The 23,309-nt window shown below is 50.0% G+C and overlaps 1 protein-coding gene and 1 non-coding gene across 16 annotated transcripts in view; one reads left to right on the top strand and one right to left on the bottom strand.

The window, feature by feature from the left end:
• HSPG2 (heparan sulfate proteoglycan 2) overlaps positions 1–23,309 on the top strand; it is a 202,675-nt gene that overhangs the window by 68,167 nt on the left and 111,199 nt on the right. For 11 of the 15 annotated variants that reach the window (XM_060276274.1, XM_060276279.1, XM_060276277.1 and 8 more), the window contains 10 exons: positions 3,238–3,296; positions 5,000–5,160; positions 5,268–5,306; positions 11,306–11,431; positions 12,475–12,588; positions 13,452–13,712; positions 15,256–15,375; positions 18,445–18,576; positions 21,561–21,705; positions 21,811–21,962. In XM_060276274.1, the coding sequence (XP_060132257.1) occupies positions 3,238–3,296; positions 5,000–5,160; positions 5,268–5,306; positions 11,306–11,431; positions 12,475–12,588; positions 13,452–13,712; positions 15,256–15,375; positions 18,445–18,576; positions 21,561–21,705; positions 21,811–21,962 (1,309 nt within the window). The remainder of the gene's footprint in view (positions 1–3,237; positions 3,297–4,999; positions 5,161–5,267; positions 5,307–11,305; positions 11,432–12,474; positions 12,589–13,451; positions 13,713–15,255; positions 15,376–18,444; positions 18,577–21,560; positions 21,706–21,810; positions 21,963–23,309) is intronic. The other 4 variants (XM_060276278.1, XM_060276286.1, XM_060276288.1 and 1 more) reach the window with 1 other exon arrangement.
• Positions 13,991–14,064, bottom strand: TRNAA-GGC (transfer RNA alanine (anticodon GGC)). The gene has a single exon. It is a non-coding gene; the product is annotated as a tRNA-Ala (tRNA).

Here is a 23,309-nt window from a genome sequence, read left to right on the forward strand (position 1 = left end):
ACGATGTTCACGCCTCTGGGCTCTTTTGAATATCTGGTGATGCCCTTCGGGTTGCAAGGGGGCTCAGCATGCTTCCAGGCCTTCATGCACCACGTCCTGGGGTCCCTCCTCTTCAGGAAATGCTTGGTCTTCCTGGATGACATCCTTATCTATTCCGATGACCCAGTGCAGCATGTGAAAGATGTCAGGGAGGTGTTGCAGCGCCTGAAGGAGAACCACCTGTATGTGAAGCTGGAGAAGTGCAAGTTTCACACCAAGGAGGTGGACTTCCTGGGCTACAAGCTGTCAGACAAGGGGCTGGCGATGGACAAGGACAAGGTGCAGGCCATCCTGGACTGGCACAGCCCCAGGACGCGCAAAGATGCCCAACGCCTACTAGGCTTCGCCAACTTCTACAGGAAGTTCATCAAGAACTTCTCTCGCGTTACGGCTCCCATCACTGACTGCCTGAGAGGCAAGCAGAAGTTCAGGTGGACACCAGAGGCGCAAGCAGCGTTCGAAAGCCTCAAGAGGGTGTTCGCCTCAGACCAGAACCTGTTCCACGTGGTTCAGGACGCGCCCCTACGCGTGGAGACAGATGCTTCTGATAAAGCTGTGGGCGCCATTTTGTTGCAACTGGACGCCAACAGGGAGTGGAGACCCTGTGCCTTCTTCTCCAGGAAGTTGACCCAGCCAGAGCGAAACTACACGGTGTTTGATCGGGAACTTCTTGCGATCCACGCTGCGTTCCAGCACTGGAGACACTTCCTGGTGGGTGCCAAGCACCCCATCCAGGTGTGCACAGACCACAAGAACCTGGAGTTCTGGAGAACTGCCAGGGTGCTCAACCAGCGGCAGATACGGTGGGCAGAGTTCTTCTCGAACTTCAACTTCTCCATACACTACATCCCGGGGGAGCAGAATGTCAGGGCGGATGCCCTCTCCCGCAAGCCAGAGTACATGGAGGAGGAGGCGCCACCGGCACCCAGACACATTTCCCCCCCGTCAGCATGGTCCTGCGGAGCAGCAGTGGTGAGCGAGGCGGAACTCACAGCACTGACGGCAGCGGATGAGAGGGGGGGGGAGCAGGCAAAAGACTTTGCAGAACGCAGGGGGCTGCTTTTCTACAAGGGTGCACTGTACCTGCCCACCACCCAGCTTAGACGTACGGTCCTCAAGCAGATGCACGACAACCCAACGGCGGGTCATTTTGGGAGGGACAAAACCGCTCACCTAGTCATGAGACACTTCTGGTGGCCAGGGGTGCGGGAAGATGTTAGAGACTACGTACGGGGCTGTGACACCTGCCAGCGGGCAAAGGTGGTCAGAGCAGCGCCACCGGGATTGCTGGAGCCCTTAGCCACGCCACACAGGCCGTGGGAAGTGGTGTCCATGGACTTCATCACAGATCTGCCTTCTTCCAGGGGCAAGACCGCAGTGTTGGTGGTGGTGGACCTCATGTCCAAAATGTGCCACTTTATACCGTGTGCCAGGGCGGTCTCTGCAGAGGAGACAGCCAAACTGTTTGTGGATCACGTATTCAGACTGCATGGATTACCTTTAAGGGTTATTTCGGATCGTGGCCGCCAATTTGTTTCCAGGTTCTGGCGGCGGCTCATGAACCTCCTGCAGGTGGAGGTCAGCTTGTTGACGGCTAGACACCCGCAGATCAATGGACAGGCGGAGAGGGTCAACGCCATTCTGCAGCAGTACCTGAGATGCTACGTCAGCCAGCGGCAAACGGACTGGGTGGATCGCCTGCCACTGGCAGAATTTGCCTACAACAATGCGGTGCACGTCTCCACAGGGGTGTCGCCCTTTAAGGCCAATTACGGGCGCGACCTCAGATCTTTCCCAGAGAGGGAGGGGGAGGAGGAGGAGGAGGGCCCACAGGCTGAGGATTGGGCAGAGGAACTGGAGACGGTGCACCAGCAGCTTAGAGAACACTTGGAGAGAGCCAAGGAAGCGTACAAGAAGGGGGCAGATCGCCACAGGCGACCGGGGGAGGTCATTAGGGTGGGGGACAAAGTTTGGTTGTCCTCGGAGGGCCTTCCCATCAGAGGGAGGTGCAAAAAGCTGGCGCCCAGAAGGTTGGGCCCCTTCACGGTCACGCAACAGGTCAACCCGGTGGCATACAGGCTGGCACTGCCAGAGGACATGAGGGTGCACCCAGTGTTTCATAGATCGCTGCTGTCGCCGTACAGGGAAAGCAGCAGGCTCCGAGGCAGCGAACAAACCCCTGAGGGAGGGGGGGAGAGAGAAGGCAGGGAGCAACTCAATGAGGCCACGGCCATCCTGGACTCAAGGAGGGGGGTGGGGGGCCTGGAGTACCTCATGGCATGGGAGGATGCTCCACCGTCCCAGAATGAATGGGTCCCAGCCACTCAGATACAGGAGGAATTCCTGGTAGAAGAATTTCACGCCCTCTTTCCCCATAGACCCAAGCCCTGGCACATGGAAAGGGAGGGGGAGGGGGAGGGGGAGGAAGCACGGGAGAGCAGTTCACCATGGCGCTGGGAAGCGGAGTTTGAGGAACCAGAGGATGAGGTATGGGTGTCACCGAGATCCACCCAGTCAGAGGAAGGAGCAGATTGGCAGAACATTTTTACCCCTACCAGCTCTGACGCCACGGACTTTTTGGGATTCCCGTCCTCCCAGGCGGAAGGGGGGGGCTCGCAGGACTGGGGGGAGGTGTTCACACCAACGGGCTCGGAAAGCACTGAGTTCTTAGGCTTCCAGTCGTCACCGACACCTGGGGGGGACCTGGGGAGGGGTGAAGGAGAGCTTGGGAGGGGGGTGGATGTGAGGGACAGGGGATATCGCGACGTCCCTCCCCTCCTGAGTTCAAGCCCATCCCCGAGCACAGGGGAAAGCAGAGAGAGTTCCGATTCCAATGGGGAAGCAGGAAGTCGTGTCCGAGGCTCAGGCAAGGTAGAGGAGCCAGGGTCCCAGGTGGGACAGGAAGGGGCGAATAAGGGGGGGAGACCCATCCCCCCAACTCCGGAATTACGCAGAAAGAGGAGGGGAAAGAGGATGGGTCTGCCAAAGCTTTTGTGTTGGAGAAAGACGCGCCAAAAGCCATTCGGAGGTTCTGGAACCGACTGACCACATCACTCCGTGTAAATAGCAATGACTTCAGCACTGTAAATACGCAGCACCAATAAAAGAATAAAATGCAGAGCTGCGTAGCGTCGTTACTCTGAAGTAGCCCACTCCGGCCACTGTGACAATGAGGCTGATGCAATTTTCTCTCCGCAGCTGGAGTCTGAATACTACAAGATCCCTGGACAGCAAATGGTTAGCGTGGTCTTCATCAAGTGAGTCCAGGGGTTGGTTTCCATGTCCAGGGTGCCACGGAGGCAGGATTTAACCCCCGCCTTTGCTGTTTTCTTTTAAGGAGCTTGCATTGCATTGTTTTAAAGTACTTTCCCCCAAAAAACCAGAGTCCTTTTTTTGGGGGGGGGATACATTCAGACTGAAATTCCCAGATGTCAAAAAGGTTGTTTATGTATGTCACTACTGCGGCCCTTGTTTTGTTAGCCCCAAAATGGAAAACGAGCGAGGTCCCAACTAAAGAAGAATGGCAACCTAAACAGATGGACTACACACAGCTTGCAGACTTAACATATACAGTGGTGCCTCGCTTTACGAATGCCTCGCACAACGAAAAACTCGCTAGACGAAAGAGTTTTGCGTTGTGCGAGGCATTCGTAAGACGACAAGATTTTCTATGATCGCCGCTTCGTCTTACGAAGCGTGGCCATAGAAAGCGGCAAAGGAAGATCAGCTGTCAGTGCGGGAAGCTGACGGCTAATCTTCCTTTGCCAGGGGGGACGGAGCTGAAACGCGGCGGTGCGGCGGCTGCCCCTGCCTGTCTTCCCCTTGGCTCGGGGAAGACAGGCGGGGGCAAGCAGCGGCCGCTGCGATTCAGCTCCGTCCCCCGCCGCCGCCTCTCGCCTGCCTCCCCCGACACGGAACGCAACTTCGGATGTCTCCGAAGTTGCGCTCCGTGCTGGGGGTGTGGGGCTAGAGGTGGCGGCGGGGGAAGACCTCTTGCCTGCCTCCCCCGACACGGAACGCAACTTCGGAGGAACGCAACTTCCGTGTCGGGGGAGGCATATGAGAGGTCTTCCCCTGCCCCCACCCCCGCCTCTCGCCCCGCACCCCCGGCACGGAGCGCAACTTCGGAGACCTCTGAAGTTGCGTTCCGTGTCGGGGGAGGCAGGCAAGGCGGTGGCTGGGAGAAGAGAGCTTCTCCCCCCGCCGCCTTGCACACAGCTGGCATCGGATGGGGCTTCGGAAACCTTCTCCGAAGCCCCGTTACATGGCGCTGCCAGTCCCCCAGAGCCTATAGGAACGCATTGATTAAGTTTCAATGCATTCCTATGGGAAACTGGGACTCGCTAGACGGAACGAATTCATTTCGTCTAGCGAGGCACCACTGTAGAATAAGAGAACAAGAAGAACACACATTTAGATAAGATTGGAAAATGTTTATTGAATATATGAGAAATAATTGTGCACAGCTGAAAACGTGGGCTGCATTAAGATAAATTCAACACTGTAAATAAGTTTTGATGGTTGCAAAAATGGAATACTGACTGGTGTATAGTTTTTGTAAAATACGCAGGGGTTTATGATATGCAAAATGAAGCATGGAAAGAGAAGAAGGAAAGTCACAGATATTTTATGGATGCTTAAATGAGCATTCTAAATTGTAAAACAGAAAATTTAATGAAAAATTACAAAAAATTGGGGAGATATTTTAGGACAGTGGTTCCCAAACTTGGGTCTCCAGCGGATTTTGGACTATAACTCCCATCATCCCTAAATCAGACCCAAAAGCAGCTCGAGAGCCAAGTTTGGGAAACACTGTTTTAGGATCTGAACAGCACAATCCCTGGAAAGGAAGAGTTAGGTGGGAGGTGAGAATTGGACCCTGTCTCCGGACGCAGGTTTTACCCCCTTCCCCACATGATGGGTCTGTGAATTGGCGCCCATGCACCTCCTTTCCCACCAGGGAGATTGACGGCTACATCTTTGTGGAGCTGGATGTGGGCTCTGAGGAGAACGTGGATGAGGACCAGATCCGCCAAGTGCTATTCTCGGTCATCGAGAGCGGCTCCATCGCCTCCTACGTCACCTCCACGTTGGGATTCCAGTTCCGCCGCTTGGGAGAAGGTGAACCAGACTGGAACCTATATGTGGGTTAGAATGGGGTGGAGTTTATTGTGGAAATGGGCGTCACCCCCCGTTCCCATTCACATTAACTCTCCATTTGCTTTCAGCCCAAACCCCACCTCCCCCCATTACAATGGAGCCCCCAGGTGAGTGTGGCATCCGAGGGGTGCAATGGGACCTGGAGGCTTCTGTCCCGAGGGAGGTGGGTCAACCTGGGTGCCCCAGATGTCGTTGAACTACAATTCCCAGCATCCTCAGCCAGCGTTGGCAATTGTCTAGGCTGATGGCTGTCTGTGTGGCTGGGGGTGAAATTCACATTAGAAGGGGAATCGCTTCAAATTCACACTTCATGAAACACAAACCGAAACATAGCCCTTCTTCCAAGCTGGCACTTGTGCAAATTTCAGGACACGGTTTTCCAAACAAGCAAGTGTGTGCAAAAATGTGTGTGAAATAAGAGCGAAATAACATGCCCCGAATGCATTATACTAGAGGAAATCTGTTGCAGAACGGTGTACACTGGTCAGGAACTGGATTCAAAAATAAGTTTGTCGAGAGAAGTTTGCACGAAAGTGCTGATCAGTTTTCATGAGCATTGTTTCTCCCTTGCTGCCACCCAAAATTGCAAATTGCTGTGGAAATGTGGAGAAACTGGGTTTTTTTGGGATTTTTTTTTTTAATTAAAGAGAACCATAAAACAAATATCAGAAACAAAAAGCAGTTGTCGTAGCAGCAGTCAAAATACAAAAAAGCAGTAGATCTAAAATCAGATCAAATCCTGAAACTGAATTGAAGATAGGAAAGAAGAGAAACTGGGTTGAAATGGACGAATTTGTCCATCCCTAATGATAACCCTCCTCCCGGGAACCATCCCCCCCCCCCGCTCCTCTCTGCAGCAGCTCCTTGGAATCCCGTATGGAAGAAAACATCCAAGATAGTTCTTGCAGCTGCAGGGCTCACGTTTCACCATCTGTGAGGTCTGGACAGTGTGATCTTTGCAGATTGTAAGAGGGAGGTTTCGGAGCACAGAGAGAGCACCACACTTCTCTTGCTCATAATCTCATTTCATCCCCCTTTTAATTTGCAAACTGCCTTTCTATATTAGCATTTGCAAGGCGGTTTGCAAGCTTGAGGAAACAACAGAGATTGCCCACCTTCTGACAACCTGCTCCAGTATCCAAAACACGTCATAATAAAAACATAGCTTTAAAATAAATGACTTGTATCAAAGAAAATTTTATTCAACAATCCATTAGAATATACCGGGGTACCTCAGTTCTCGAACGTCTCCATTGACCCGTTTCGGAACCCAAATGCTGAAAACCTGCAAGTAAATGCTTCCGTTTTCAAACGCGCCTCGGAAGTCGAACGGCTTCCGCTGCGTGTTTTTCCATTTTCTCAACTGAATTTGCAGATAGCCCTTTTTGTGCCTCGGTTTTCGAACATTTTGGAACTCGGAACGTTTTTCCGGAATGGATTATGTTCGAGAACCGAGCTACCACTGTAATAAAGGTAAAGGGGCCCCTGACCATCAGGTCCAGTCGTGTCCGACTCTGGAGTTGCAGCGCTCATCTCGCTCTATAGGCCGAGGGAGCCGGCGTTTGTCTGCAGACAGCTTCCGGGTCATGTGGCCAGCATGACAAAGCTGCTTCTGGCGAACCAGAGCAGTGCACGGAAATGCCGTTTACCTTCCCGCCGGAGCGGTCCCTATTTATCTACTTGCACTTTGATGTGCTTTTGAACTGCTAGGTGGGCAGGAGCTTGGACCGAGCAACGGGAGCTCACCCCATTGCAGGGATTCGAACCACTGACTGATCAGCAAGCCCTAGACTCTGTGGTTTAACCCACAGCGCTACCCGGGTCCATGTAATAGCACTGTAATAGCACACTGTAAAATTAAATATCAGCAAATAATAATTAAGCAGAAATTCACTCTTAGCAATTGCAATAGATAATTTCTAAACTATAATCAACAGAAAATAATGGCAAGTCACAGGGCATAAAAGAGCGCAATACAAATTGAGAAACAAAGACACACAAAATTATTTTTTAAAAATATATACCCGAACTCCTCTTTTTCCCAGCTGCCAGTCATGGTCTGGGAAATGCTGCTAGAGGAGGCAGGCCGAGGCAGGTGGCAAAAGCCATTGCCTGGTGACCAGCACAAAGTCTCTCTCCTCTTACCTGGCATCTGTTTGGCCACTTGGGGGACAGGATGCAGGACTCGATGGGCAGAACCCCATTCAGCACGCTTGTCTTACACTCTTACGTTCAGCTAAATAACCTCCCTATTGCGTCTCCTGAACACACCTCCAGTAAAGTTGCAACAAGCAATCCTGGGTCCCTAGTGGGGGGAAAACACCTCTGAGCTGTGCATGGACTAGCAGAGCTGTCTTCTTCACCTGCCTGTTGCACAGTCCTTTTCGAGGGGTGGGGTGGCCTCCAGGTCCCTTTGTGCTCACCTGCTTGTGTTGTGCCGTGTGTTTCTCTGCCAGTGTGAGTGATGGACATCCCTGCTCCCCCCCCCTCGGGATATGTGAATCATGCCAGAAGGAACACAAGCCTCTCCCTCCAGCTGGGCTGTGGCATGCAAGGGCAGGGACTGGCATGTTGCTTAATGATGCCCGCCCCGCAGGGCAGAGTGCAGTGCCTGGTTTGGAGCAGCGTGGCGTGGTTGGGAAAAGGCCACAACTCAGCGGGCAGAGCCCCTGCTTGGCATGCAGAAGATCCCAGGTCCAGTCTCCAGAAATGTATCCCTGGGGAAGATTTCTCTGCCTGAAACTCTGCTGAGCCATTGCTACCAGTCATAATAATAATAATAATAATAATAATAATAATAATAATAATAATAATAATATATTTATACCCCGCCCATCTGGCCACTTTGTGCGGCTTCCAACAAAACAGTAAAATACAATAATCTATTAAACATTAAAAGCTTCCGTAAACAGGGCTGCCTTCAGATGTCCTCTAAAAGTCAGATAGTTGTTTATTTCCTTGACATCTGATGGGAGGGCGTTCCACAGGGCGCCACCACCAAGAATACCCTCTGCCTGGTTTCCTGTAACCTCACTTCTCGCAGGGAGGGAACCGCCAGAAGGCCCTTGGCGCTGGACCTCAGTGTCTGAGCAGAACGATGGGGGTGGAGATGCTCTTCAGGTATACAGGACCGAGGCCGTTTAGGGCTTTAAAGGTCAGCACGAACACTTTGAATTGTACTCGGCAACGTACTGGGAGCCAATGTAGATCTTTCAGGACCGGTGTTATGTGGTCTTGGCGGCCACTCCCAGTCACCAGTCTTGCTGCTACATTCTGAATTAGTTGTAGTTTCCGGGTCCCCTTCAAAGGTAGCCCCACGTAGAGCGCATTGCAGTAGTCTAAGCGGGAGATTAGAGCATGCACCACTCTGGTGAGACAGTCCACGGCAGATGGAGCTGGTAGACAGCCGCTCTGGACACAGAACTGACCTGCGCCTCCATGGACAGCTGTGAGTCCAAAATGACTCCCAAGCTGCGCACCTGGTCCTTCAGGGGCACAGTTACCCCATTCAGGACCAGGGAATCCTCTTCACCCGCCCTCCCCCTGTCCCCCCAAAACAGTACTTCTGTCTTGTCAGGATTCAACCTCAATCTGTTAGCCGCCATCCATCGTCCAACTGCCTCCAGACACTCACACAGGACCTTCACCGCCTTCACTGGTTCTGATTTAAAAGAGAGGTAGTGCTGGGTATCATCCTCATACGCTCCGTCCCTTGTTGATAAAACAAGTTTCTAGGCCTCATGGTTCTGAATCGTAAAGGGCTGATCTGAACAAGGCATGCCCCTCCCTTATATCAATTCAGAGCACTTGCTCTCTGTATTTTTCTATTCTGTGGCTGGCAGCAATGACTCTGTTGGGGTCTGAGCCTGGAGCCTTGTGCATGCCAAGTCCCACTGCAGAGCATTTCCCTAAGAGAAGTCTGGGGGAACTTAAGAGTGCTCCACTGCCTCCTTCCTTGACCCCCTGTGCTGGGACGATGGAGAGTCTTTGTATTGATGCCGATCTGTGAAGTAACTATCAAAAAAAAAAAAAGCAGGAAGGAAGCTTGGATGTCTGGGGCATCTGTGTGGCTGGCTCTTGGTTTGCTTGGCTTGTGCCAGCAGCCTCCTAACTGTGTGCTGTGGGTTTTGGTGTGTGCCAAAGGTGGGGTTCTGCTTTCTGGGTGGGTGGGGGTGGAACACAGCTGGGAAGGAGGCAGGTTTGCTTGTGTGTGTGTGTGTGTGTGTGTGTGTGTGTGTGTGTGTGTGTGTGTTGGGGTTCATTCCCAGCATGATGAATTGCCCCCACCACCAAAGTTGAGTGAAGCCTTTCCCAGGAGGGCCCCAAGAATAGTAGTCTAGCCCCCTGCTAATAGAATCAAAGAATTGGAAGGGAACCCACAGGGTCATCCAGCCAAACCCGCTACAATCCAGGAATTACAGGGGGCAACGCAGTTAATTCCAAAGCCAAGCTAGACTCTGTTAGGTTGTTTAGGGCAGTGGTCCTCAACCTTGGGCCTCCAGATGTTTTGAGACTACAGTTCCCATCATCCCTGACCACTGGTCCTGCTAGCTAGGGATCATGGGAGTTGTAGGCCAAAAACATCTGGAGGCCCAAGGTTGAGGACCACTGGTTTAGGGTATCCTCAGAGACCATGGGAAGATTCGAATTCATTGGCGCTAACCATCACTCAACTGCTGTGGGGATAAAGGAGGCAGCCAAGAGGGATTGGATGGGATGAGGGGGTAGAATTCAGCTATTGCAGAATTCAGCGGCCAGGTTGCTCACCAGAGCAAGATGGTTTGAGCACATTGCACTGATCCTGGTCTGAGTGCACTGGCTACCAATTAGTTTCCTTGCCCAATTCAAAGTGCTGGTTTTGACCTATAAAGCCTTAAATGGCTCAGGACCACAATACCTCAAGGACCGCCTCTTTCCATATGAGCCTGCCCGGACCCTGAGATCATCTTCTGAGGCTCTTATTCATGGTCCGGAGGGTGGCAACACAAGAACGGGGACTTCTCTGGGGTGGCTCCCCGTCTGTGGAATGTTCTCCCCAGGGAGGTTTGCCTGGTGCCTTCATTACACACCTTTAGGCGCCAGGAAAAAACGTTCCTTTTTAACCAGGTCTTTGGTAATAATAATATTATTACCAAGCCACTCTGGGAGGCTTCCAACAGAAAAATAAAATACAATAATCAATTAAACATTAAAAGCCTCCCTAAATAGGGCTGCCTTCAGATGTCTTCTAAAAATCTGGTAGTTGTTTTTCTCTTTGACATCTGATGGGAGGGCGTTCCACAGGGCGGGTGCCACTACCAAAAAGGCCCTCTGCCTGGTTCCCTGTAACTTGGCTTCTCGCAACGAGGGAACCGCCAGAAGGCCCTTGGCGCTGGACCTCAGTGTCTGGGCAGAACGATGGGGGTGGAGACGCTCCTTCGGGTATACTGGACCGAGGCCATTTAGGGCGTTAAAGGTCAGCACCAACACTTTGAATTGTGCTCGGAAACGTACTGGGAGCCAATGTAGGTCTTTCAAGACCAGTGTTATGTGGTCTCGGCGGCCAGTCTAGCTGCCACATTCTGGATTAGTTGTAGTTTCCGGGTCACCTTCAAAGGTACCCCACGTAGAGCGCATTGCAGTAGTCCAAGCAGGAGATAACTAGAGCATGCACCACTCTGGTGAGACAGTCTGCAGGCAGGTAGGGTCTCAGCCTGCGTACCAGATGGAGCTGATAGACAGCTGCTCTGGAGACAGAACTGACCTGCGCCTCCATGGACAACTGTGAGTCCAAAATGACTCCCAGGCTGCGCACCTGGTCCTTCAGGGGCACAGTTAGCCCATTCAGGACTAGGGAGTCCTCCACACCTGCCCGCCTCCTGTCCCCCACAAACAGTACTTCTGTCTTGTCAGGATTCAACCTCAGGATTCAACCTGGTTTGACATCCTATATCCTTTTAAAATGTGGCTCTTTTTTGGGAGGGGGTGTTATTGGGTTGTTGTTTTTATTTTTTGGTGGAGTCTCTTTCCTCGAAGGAGGGCTCCAGAGTGCAGCCGGCTTCCCCCCACTGCACACCCCCTACTTCTCTCCGCAAGAGTGGCTCTGATTCCCCCCATCTGCTTTCAGTGACGCCCGTGGTTCGCGCCTGCACGGCCGATGAGTTCAGGTGCCGGAGTGGCGAGTGCATCTCCAAAGAGTTCCTCTGCGACAGCCGATCGGACTGCCGGGACATGTCGGATGAGCTGGACTGTGGTGAGCATGGCTGTGGGCTGGGGGTGATGGCGGGTGGCGGGGAGGCAGAGAATTCATGGCCAGCATCCCTTTCACCCCCACGAGTCCGTAATGCCTGCATTGCAGGGGGTTGGACTAGTGATAATAATAAAAATAATTACTATTATTATTTGTACCCCGCCCTCCCCAACCGAAGCCAGGCTCAGACAGGGTTGTTGTTGTTTAGTCGTTTAGTCGTGTCCAACTCTTCGTGACCCCATGGACCAGAGCACGCCAGGCACTCCTGTCTTGCACTGCCTCCCGCAGTTTGGTCCAACCATCTTGTCCTCTGTCGTCCCCTTCTCCTTGTGCCCTCAATCTTTCCCAACATCAGGGTCTTTTCCAAGGAGTCTTCTCTTCTCATGAGGTGGCCAAAGTATTGGAGCCTCAGCTTCAGGATCTGTCCTTCCAGTGAGCACTCAGGGCTGATTTCCTTAAGAATGGATAGGTTTGATCTTCTTGCAGTCCATGGGACTCTCAAGAGTCTCCTCCAGCACCATAGTTCAAAAGCATCAATTCTTTGGCAATCTGCCTTCTTTATGGTCCAGCTCTCACTACTGGAAAAACCATAGCCTTACCTATACGGACCTTTGTCGGCAAGTAATAATAATAATAATAATAATAATAATAATAGTAATAATAATAATTTTTATTTGTACCCCGCCCACCCCAGCCGAAGCCAGGCTCATCATGCAAATAACACAGTACAGTATACATAAAAAGAGGCATCAATTAATTAAAAGACATCTTAAAATTAATTGAGACAAATTAAAATCTGGACAAATGGCAGTTATCAGGTTGAGATGGAGAGCGGTTAATACTTGCCAGGACCAGCTGTTTTCACTGATCATATAAGGACCTGTGAACAGGCTGGGATGCCTCCTCCATGCTTGCTCTTATACAAAGGAAAATAGGTCAGACTGCCCCCTGGCCAAAGGCCTGGCGGAACAGCTCTAACTTGCAGGCCCTGCAGAAAGATGTCAAATCCCGCTAGGTGACTCTTGGTATCCCTTCCAACTCTATAGCTCCCGAGTGCGGCAGCGATGAGTTTGGCTGCGACAACGGTGAGTGTGTTCTCCTGGAGGATCGCTGCGATGGCCACGCCGACTGTGATGACGCCTCGGACGAGGACGGCTGCGGTGAGGAATGGGAGGCGGACGGCAGCCTAGGCAGAAACTGTTGCTGCCCCCTGCCCCATCTGGGAGGGAAAAAAGCCTTTAGCACTTCTTCTTTTATTTTTAATGTTTTTTATTCAATTTCACACTATACATTTGTATTCAAACATAAACACCGCTTCACCGATTCCGTTCAAATTTGAACACAACGTCCAAAGCGAATGTCCAAAGGCTCTTATATGGTTTTCAAAGACAGATGCCACACCTCCGCCAGGTGAAAACCCCCAAAAAAACCCTGTTCCAGAATGCACCACTCAGCCGAAAGTGCATGCGGGAAAAAGAACCAGGTTGCAAACCAGCGCCCTCTAGCGGCGGCTACAGTGGTACTGCACCTGTAGAACCTTCCCTCTCAACAGCACCTCGGCTGCTGTTTACATACTAGGCCGAAGCCTTTACAGACTAGGCCGAATGGAGGGGAGGAGGGGACGGGATAGGTCAGGACATGGTGGGGCCAGTCAAAGGGATGACCTGGGGGATGGGGGGAAGAGGGGGCGGGATACGTCATGGGACGGGACAGGTTGAGAATCACAGGGAAAAGACAGGGGGTGGGGGGAGGAGGGGGCGGGATACGTCATGGATCGACACAGGGTGGTGGCAGTCACAGGGATTAGCCACAGCGACGCGTGGCAGGGCCAGCTAGTATAAAATAAAGATGAGGAGAATTTGAATTCTCCTTATCCTTTTGACTGCCCTGCATCCCCCTCTCTATCAAGCCACAGCGAGGATCAAGCGATTCATCCTAGTCTCCCTTGCGTCGTCCAGGAGAGGCAAGTGCTGAGTTCGAGACCAGACTTTAACTGACTTCCTCCTTTCTCCCCTCTCTGCAGGCATTACCACCCCTCGACCGCCTGTCACCTCCGCACGGCCCGGCACCACTCGGGTGCCCGCTACCACGGCCTCAGTGACCACCCGCCGAGCCCCAGTCACCCCTCTGCCTGGGGTCTTCCCCACCAAACCCTCCCTGGCCCCCATCCTGCGACCTTGCCGGAAGGACGAGGCCATCTGCTCCAACAAGCAGTGCATCCCCCGGGACTACATCTGCGACGGGGAGAGGGATTGCAGCGACGGAAGCGACGAGAGCAGATGCGGTGAGCCCCTATCGGCGAGTCGCTTGAGGAGCCTGACCGTGGATCCACCAAGCTCTGTGTTGGCTGCACTGACTGGCAGAAGCTTTCCAGAGTTTCGGGCAGGGGGACGTTCCCAGCCCTACCTGGAGAATGGAAGCTGGGGCCTTTTCTAGTCTTTGTGGTGCTGAAAAAATGCACTGATTGATATAGGGAGCAGTCTTGTACAGAGTCAGACCATTTAGCTCTGGCTACACAGACTGGCAGCAGCGGCTCATCAGGCAGGCGGTATTCCCACCTGGAGATGCTGCCAGGGATTCAACCTGGGGCCTTCTGCATGCCAAGCAGATGTTCTGCCACTGAACTACAGCTTACCAGGGCCACAAAGGAATCTAGCATCAGCTTCTGTTTTGTGGAGCAAAGTAGGGCCTTAATTTATCATCGAGTCCTAGAATTGTGATTATAAACTATTTGCTACAATTTTAGCTAACAGATTAAAAAAGAGTCAGTCCACAGAAACCAAGCCAGGTTCTTACCAGGCTGACAAATGAAGGACAATATAAGAAATATAATTAACTTAATAGAATATTTGGAAGTGAGAAATGAAAAACAGGCCACATTAATATTTTTAGATGTGGAGAAAGCCTTTGATAATATTTCTTGGTCATTTTTTATTAAGGTATTAGAGAAAATGGAAATAGGGAATTCTTTCCTTGCTGGAATTAAAGTGATCTATACTGATCAATCCACAAATATTTTAATAAATAATATTCTTTCAGACAAATGCCAAATAGAAAAAGGAACCAGGCAAACTTGTCCCCTATCTCCATTGCTGTTTATTATGACATTAGAAATATTGCTTCCGAATAGAAGGACAAATAGGGAAATTAAAGGTATTGAGGTGGGACGTCGAGACTATGAACTAAGGGCATTTGCTGATGATGTGGTGTTGACATTGGAACAACCTTTGGAGAGCATTCTCAAAGCGTTAGAAGAGATCAAAAGGTTTGGAGAAGTGGCAGGGTTTAAAATAAATTCAGATAAAACAAAAATGTTTGTCAAAAACATGGATGATAAGTTGAAAAATATGTTAGAAAAAATGTCTGGTTTGAAAATACAGTGGTACCTCTACTTACGAATTTAATGCGTTCCGAACGCACATTTGTAAGTAGAAAAAAATTGTAAGTCGAATCCCATAGGAATGCATTGGGAGAAAAAATGCGTAAGTCGAAGCAACCCTATCTAAAAATTCGTAAGTAGAAAAAATCCTATCTAAACCGCATCCAAGATGGCGGACGGAGCTCCATTCGTAAGTAGAAACATTCGTAAGTAGAGGTACCACTGTATGTAAAAAAGTTAGATATTTGGGAATCTGGCTGACAGTAAGAAATCTCAGCTTACTTGAACATAGAGTCCTAGATCTTGAGAGCTAGAAGCGACCGCGGGGGGGGGGGGGGGTCATATTGCCCATCTCTCAGACAGCTGAAGAACTCCTGACAGATGGGGAGGGCTTTTTGTGTGGCAGGCAGGTACTAGCTTCTGAACTCACTCTCTGTCTCCCGGACAGGCACCCCGAGCCCCTGCGAGCCCAACGAGTTCAAGTGCCGGAACGGGCACTGCGCCCTCAAGCTCTGGCGATGCGACGGGGACAACGACTGCACAGACGGCTCGGACGAGCTGAATTGCCGTAAGCGTTTTGGGAGCCCTGGGGGGATTCGTTGATTTACATCCGGGTTTCCGTGTCCCAGGGCTTAACACAAGCACTCCGGGCGGCTCGCCACAGCTGAGTTCCCCCTGGAGCAGGCCCCTCGGAATGACAGTGGTACCTCGAGTTACAAACGCCTCAGGTTACAAACGCTTCGGGTTACAAACTCCGCTAACCTGGAAGAGTTACCTCGAGTCGAGATGTGTGTCTATATCAGTGGGTAGTGGCGCCCGCCCTGTGGAACGCCCTCCCATCAGATGTCAAAGAGAAAAACAACTACAGTGGAACCTCGGTTTATGAACACCTCGGTTTACAAATTTTCGGTTTACGAATGCCGTGGACCCATCTGAAACGGATTAATTCACTTTCCATTACTTTCAGTTGGAAAGTTCGCTTCAGTTTATGAACGCTTCAGTTTATGGACAGACTTCCGGAACCAATTACATCCATGCTTCGGGTTAAGTACGCTTCAGGTTGAGTACTCTGCGAACCCGTCTGGAACGGATTAATCCACTTTCCATTACTTTCAATGGGAAAGTTCGCTTCAGTTTATGAACGCTTCAGTTTAAGTACTCCGTGGACCGTCTGGAACAGATTAATCCACTTTCCATTACTTTCAATGGGAAAATTTGCTTCAGTTTATGAACGCTTCAGTTTATGAGCAGACTTCCAGAACCAGTTGTGTTCATAAACTGAGGTACCACTGTACCGTATATTCTGGCGTATAAGACGACCCCCGACTTTTGAGAAGTTTTCCCTGGGTTAAAAAGTAGTCTTATATGCAGGAATATACTGTACCAGACTTTTAGAAGACATCTGAGGGCAGCCCTGTTTAGGGAAGCATTTAATAATAATAATACCGGTAATAATAATAATAATAATAATAATAATAATAATAATAATAATAATAATAATAATAATTTATTATTTATACCCCGCCCACCTGGCTGGGTTTCGCCAGGCACTCTGGGCGGCTTCCAACAGAAAAATTAAATAAAATAATCTATTAAACATTAAAAGCCTCCCTAAACAGGGCTGCCTTCAGATGTCTTCTAAAAATCTGGTAGTTGTTTTTCTCTTTGACCAAAGGAGGAGGACTGTGTGTATATGTGAACAAATGTTGGGCCAACAACTCTTAAGACTGTAGGCAGTCACTGTTCACCAGATTTGGAGTATGTGGCTATTAAATGTAGACCAATTTATCTCCCTAGAGCAGGGGTCAGCAAACTTTTTCAGCAGGGGGCCGGTCCACTGTTCCTCAGACCTTGTGGGGGGGCCGGACTGTATTTTGAAAAAAAAAAAATGAACGAATTCCTATGCCCCACAAATAACCCAGAGATGCATTTTAACTAAACGGACACATTCTACTCATGTAAAAACATGCTGATTCCCGGACTGCCCGCGGGCCGGATTTAGAAGGCGATTGGGCCACATCTGGCCCCCGGGCCTTAGTTTGGGGGCCCCTGCCCTAGAGAGTTCACAGCTGTTATGTTAACTGGTGTGTACGTTCCACCAGATGCCAATGCCAACTTAGCTATGAGGTCTCTGCAGAGCTTTATCAGCAGCCAGCAAGACAAGTATCCAGAAGCTGTGCACATCATTGCTGGGGATTTCAACCATGCTAAACTTTAAGACTGTGCTCCCAATGTTCTATCAGCGTGTTAAATGTGACTTTTTGAAGATCTTAGTCAAGACCATCGCCAATTGATCTGCACAGCCCCTCAACACCCTTCCTGTGATACCATCAGGTCCAGCAGCCTTCCTCAGATTCACCATCCTCAATACCAGGGTCACCTCATCATAGCTGCCAAGTCTCCCATATTCTCCAGGAAATCCCCATTTTTCCAGCTGATCTTAGCTGAAAAAACGGATTTTTTTGTTTCCCCCTGGTTTATTCTGACACGGCGGCCATTTTGGAACTGGGCGGAGCATGCTCAGAAGCGACTTTTGATGCTGCTCTGCCCAGTTCCAAAATGGCTGCAGTGCGACTACTGGCGCGGTGGCCATTTTGGAACTGGGCAAAGCAGCATCAAAAGTCACTTCTGAGCATGCTCCGCCCAGTTCCAAAATGGCGGCAGCGCTATTTTCGGTCTGCTACTTCCGGCCCGGTCCCTTATTTCTCGGACAGCAACTTGGCAGGTATGCACCTCATGTTCCTTTACAGTGAATGTGTGGCTGAAAATGTGTTTATTTTTTTGTTTTTGTTTTGTTTTGTTTCTTGTTTTTGTTTTTATGGGATAGCACCCAATTTCATTGTAATTACACAATGACAATAAAGAAATCTAATCTAATCTAATCTTTATCTTTGCATCTCTGGGCCAATAACACCTGAGCAGCCATGGTCACGTACATAAATAGTCTTTTCTGCTCCATTGGGAAACGGTTTCAGTAGGTGCCGAGAAGTGGTACCTTGGTTCTCAAGCTTAACCCATTCCGGAAGCCCATTCCAAAACCAAAGCGTTTCCAAACCAAGGTAATGCAAAAACAGATGTAATGCAAAAACAGGAAGGTAATGCAAAAACAGGAAGTAATGCAAAAACAGATGAATCCGTTCCAAACTTTTAAAAACAACCCCTGAAACAGCCATTTAACAAGACCATTGATCCATAAAATGAAAGCAACAAACAATGTACTGCAGTCACACAATCAATCAATCAATCAATCGGTAGCTGAACTGGGTTCCACACAGTCACAAAAACAAAACAAAAAGAGCCACATAAACGGAAACGCAAAATAAATAGCAAAAACAGACAGACTTCAGTGTAACACCCAAAACGGAAGTGGGCACTCAAAACGGAGCAGGTTTGGCTTCCGAAACAGGTTTGCAAACCGGAACACTTAATTCCGGGTTTGCAGTGTTTGGGTTCCAAGTTGTTTGAGTACCAAGGCCTTTGAGAACCAAGGTACCACTGTACAGTGAAGGCACCTGCCTGACGGTCAAGAGGCGGGGAGTTCCGCAGTGTAGGTGCTGCCACACTAAAGCAATATCAAGCTGGTGAGCCTGTTTCTTCACCCCAAGCTGCTCCACTAATGCTCTTGTTGTCTCCGCAGCTACCAAGGGCCCCGGGGACACCTGCGCTCCAGACCAGTTCGTCTGTGTCTCCACACGCACCTGCATCCCGGCCAGCTACCAGTGCGACGACGAGACGGATTGCGCAGATCGCTCCGACGAGATTGGCTGCAGTGAGTTCGGGGTGGGGGGATAGCAAGACAGAGTGGGAAGAGTTCAGCCCCCTCCCCAAAAGTAGACTTTGAATATGATTTGCGTCCCAAGGCACCCGAACCACAATAAATCACCCTGACATGGAATATTTGGTTTATGGGTTCAAATAGGCCACAACTTTATTGGTTACAGATGTGAGTGGTTTGGCTTAGGCACTGGGGTGAAGCCAGGCTATATCTTGACTCCTGCCCGCCTGTAGGGAGTCCACAAAGGGTAAACCACTGATGGGGGTGCCCTATAACTTACGTCAGATAGGGGCACCCAGAGGGGTCCCCGTAGGGGCTGTGACATGGCCCTAGCCCACACCCAGGCTTCGGACAGGATCCACACCCCAGTTCCCTTTAACAGGATACCCTTACTGAGGAGGGGCAGGTGAAGGCAACAACCTCCCCTCCATCCAAACAAAGGCTTACCCAATGCCTAACCAGGGACGGCGCGTCCATTTAGGCGAACTAGGCCATCGCCTAGGGCGCCTAAATGGAGGGGGCGCTGCCCAGCCTAACCCCCCAGCCACCGCCCGCCACCGCCACCCTCGCCTGTGGCTTTGTTTCTTATTTTTTTCTTCTCCCGCCGTTGCCAGGCGAGGGGCGGGCTAGCGAGGCGCCACGCTAGTCAACTTCTGGCGCCCCCCCAAGTGTGAATGGCTAGCCCGCCCCTCGCCCGGCAACGTCGGGAGAAGAAAAAATAAAAAAGAAGCTGCTGGCCGAGCGAGGCTGCAGCTTCCTTTTTTTCTTCTTCTCCCGCCGTTGCCAGGCGAGGGGTGGGCTAGCCATGCACACTGCGTTGGGGGGTGCCAGAAGTTGACCTCGCCTAGGGCGCCAAAAACCCTAGCACCGGCCCTGTGCCTAACCTCACAAAAGTTGTGCTGATTGCTACTCGGTAGACGAAAACCAAACGGCCGGTGCCTGTTTGCCAAGTGGGAAAAGATTCCTACCCAGCCCCAGCAACATGGCGACCGACAACTGCCATAGCAAGGTCATATCAGAGCAAAGCATGAAAAGAGGGTGGGTGCGTAGGGTCATCTGACGAAAAGGCAAGGAAGAGGGAGTCAGCTGGCCACGCCGAGTTTAAATGGCCTACGGCCACACTCACCCTGCCAGCAGATTGGCTGGGGTTGCCTCAGAATGCCGCCAACACAGCCGGCAATGACTTAGGGGCAAGATAGGGTGCCTCTCCCCCTCCCCACGCCGGAAGATTTTGAGGCTCGACTGCCCATGAGCAACACTGCCCTCTGATACAGAGGAGAGCGGATTTCTATCATTGCTGCGGATGAATGCTAATGGATGGGGAAACTACCTACTTCCTTCTGTCCTTAAGAACATGTAGAAGAATAACGCTGCCAGATCAGGCTGGTGTCAACTGCTCTGCCCCGACTGAGGGCACTCGGTTTTCCCAGTGAGCAGTAACATAGGAGTCAGTCTCCTCCTCTGAGCTAGGGTCCCTTCCTTAAGATTAAAGCAAGCTTCTAGTCCTCATCTTTCTGAATAAAGGACTGGTTTAATTAGGAAAATAGCCTTGGTCCATCTAGTCTGGTATAGTCAGCAATGGCTGGCAGCAGCAGCTCTACAGGGTTTCAAGGCAGGGAGTCATTTCCCAGCCCTGGTTGGATCTGCCGTTGGGAAAGGAACCGGGGACCTTCTCCAACTGAGCTCTGGTCTTTCTGGTAAGATTCTAGTCCTCATGGTTCTCACTTGCTAGCTATCTGTTAATTACGTGTAGGGCCTTCGCTTTCCTCAAAAAACCTCCAGAGGATGTTGCTGTTGCTATTTTGCTTTTCCATATAAACACAGTGGTACCTTGGTTCTCAAACTTAATCCGTTCCAAAACCAAAGCGTTCCAAAACCAAGGCACGCTTACCCATAGAAAGTTGTAATACAGATCGGATTAATCCGTTCCAGACTTTTAAAAACAAAAACAGCAATTTAACATGAATTTTACTATCTAACGAGGCCATGCATTCATAAAATGAAAGCACTAATCAATGTACTGTACTATAAAATAAATACAGTATTGTATGATAAAAATGAAAATTATTATTTTTTCTTACCTGCACTGATGATAGTCATTGTTTGGATGGGGGGCTTTTATCCATTTCCGCAGTCACACAATCAATCAGTCAGTAGCTGAACTGGGTTCCACACAGTCAGAAAAACAAATGAACTGGAAAAGCCTCAAAAACAAAAACGCAAAAGAAAAAGCGAAAACAAAAGCGCCAAACTTAATCCGTTCCGGAAGTCAGTTTGACTTCCGAAATGTTCAAAAACCAAGGCACAGCTTCTGATTGGTGCAGGCGCCCTGGAAACAATAGCTGATAGCCATATCGGACGTTCGGCTTCCAAAAAACGTTTGAAAACCGAAACACTTACTTCCAGGTTTTTGCCATTTGAGAACCAAGGCGTTTGAGAACCAAGGTACCACTGTAGGTGCAAAGTAGAGCTGGGCGAAATCTGGTTTTCAACATCATGATATATCGCCAGCTAAACATTGTGATATATTGATATATCACAATGTCTGAAATAAGGACGGAACTGCCTAGAGGCAGACTCCAAAGTGGAATCCTTCCAGAGCTTCATGCTATAATCCCAGCCAATATTTTATCGCGTTTATATCCTACCTCCAAGGAGCTCAAGGTGGTGTTGGTGTGCATGATTCTCATTTAATCCATACTACAACCCTGTTGGGTAAGATAGACTTAAGAGACAGTGACTGTTCCCCTAGGGCACCCAGTGAGCTTCGTGGTCAAGTGGGGATTCGAACCCTGGTCTCCCAGGCCCTAGTCCGCCATGCTGACCATTAGGCCACCGCTTCATAGGCATTTCCACTTGCAGATTTCATGGTCGAGGTGGAAGGAGAGCACGAGAGAGATGCTCCCCCCTTTGTTTGGCGATTCCTGCCTTGCAAGAAGCTGGACTAGACTAACTCTACGATTCTTCTCCCTGTCTAGCCCCTCCCCAGGTGATCACCCCCCCCGAGGAATCCATCCAGGCCGCCCCCGGAGAGACGGTCCGCTTCACCTGCGTGGCCGTGGGCGTCCCCACCCCCATCATCACCTGGAGGCTAAACTGGGGCCACATCCCCAGCAGCCGCAGGTAAGCCGTGGGTGGCCCAGGTGTGCCTGGTCTCCATCCCTCCCTCCAACTTTTTCCTCCACCACCTGGGCTTTGGGATGCTGACTCTGCCCCTTCCGGCCGCAGGGTGTCCATCACCAGCAAGAACGGCCGAGGGACACTGGTCATCGAAGACGTCAAAGAGGCCGACCAGGGAGCTTACACCTGCGAGGCCATCAACGCCCGCGGGATGGTTTTTGGCATCCCTGATGGAGTGTTGAGTCTCACACCTGGACGAGGTAAGCCAGAGGGGCGGGAAAGGCAAGGTGGGGACGGTTTGGGAAGGCGCTGATCTATCCATCTAATTAGCATATCTGTTCTTTTTGTGTCTGTGATTTTTTAAAAAATATTTATTCGGTTTTTAAGGTTAAAATTTTACAACCACATATCCAACAAACAACATAAAAACAAGATTCCAAGGAATCTCCCGAACTTCTCTTCTCCCCTTTGTGGGTCCTACTGTTAATCATTTCCTCCTGCATCTTTTATGATGATCCAAACCTTTTACATCTCCATGGTGTCCAAAATTCACCATTAAACTACAAGTGTTATTCCAATACAATGGTTTTTAAGATAAACTGTAAATTCCCCCCATTCCTCATTAAAATTTTGGTCTTCCTTATTTCTGATTATTCCGGTCATTTTGGCTATTTCAGCATAATCCTTCAACTTAACCTGCCATTCTTCTCTGGTCGGGACTTTATACACAGTGCGTAGTTAACCTGTGGAACTCCCTCCCATAAGAGGCAGCGATGGCCACCAACAGGGATGGCTTTAAAAGAGGACTGGAGCAAATTCACGGTGGAGAGGGCTGTCAGTGGCTACTAGCCACAATGGCTCGGCTCTGCTTACACAGTTGGGCACAGCACTGCTTCTGAATCTCAGGTGCTGAAAAACGCAGGCATTGCTCTCGCACTCGGGTCCTGTGTGAACAGGAGACTGGGTCATTGGCCTGATCCAGCAAGCTCTTACGGTTCTTGTGAAAGGCTCTCAGAAACTCTTGACATAGATGCTGCTGTCTGCCAGAACCTCAGTCACGAGACTCTTAATCTCAGGGTTGTGGGTTTGAGCCCCGCAAATATTTCCTGCACTGCAGGGGATTGGATTAGATTAGATTACCTTTGTGGCCCCTTCCAAGACTACAGATCTATGAAATAGCATAAAATTATATATCAGTGGAAATGTTAATTTAATGATTGGCTCTCTAAACACTCCTTTTTCTGGTTATTTGGCTATAGCTTTTGATAGAATATAGATAAATGAACAAACTTTGTTGCATTACATTCTTCATTAAATTATCTTTCCATTGATATATAATTTTATGGTATTACTCCAAAAGAAAGTGGCGTTATGAGTCATCAAACCTCGGAAATACACTTTTTCCAAAAGGTTTTCACAATTTTGGCCACTAGTGTACAATTTTGGCCACAGACACAGAGGACTCCCTCTTGACAGGACATTTTCCTACTGGCCTTCAGTATCGTCCCAACCAAATTTTATGTCTCTCCTGCATATACTGTGCTGCTGTATTGATTTGTTTGATTCACATCAGTGAAATCTGTTTTTTAAAAAACCTGCTGGCATGT

This window comes from Zootoca vivipara, chromosome 6, assembly GCF_963506605.1.
Source record: "Zootoca vivipara chromosome 6, rZooViv1.1, whole genome shotgun sequence".
Classification (NCBI taxonomy): Eukaryota; Metazoa; Chordata; class Lepidosauria; order Squamata; family Lacertidae; genus Zootoca; species Zootoca vivipara.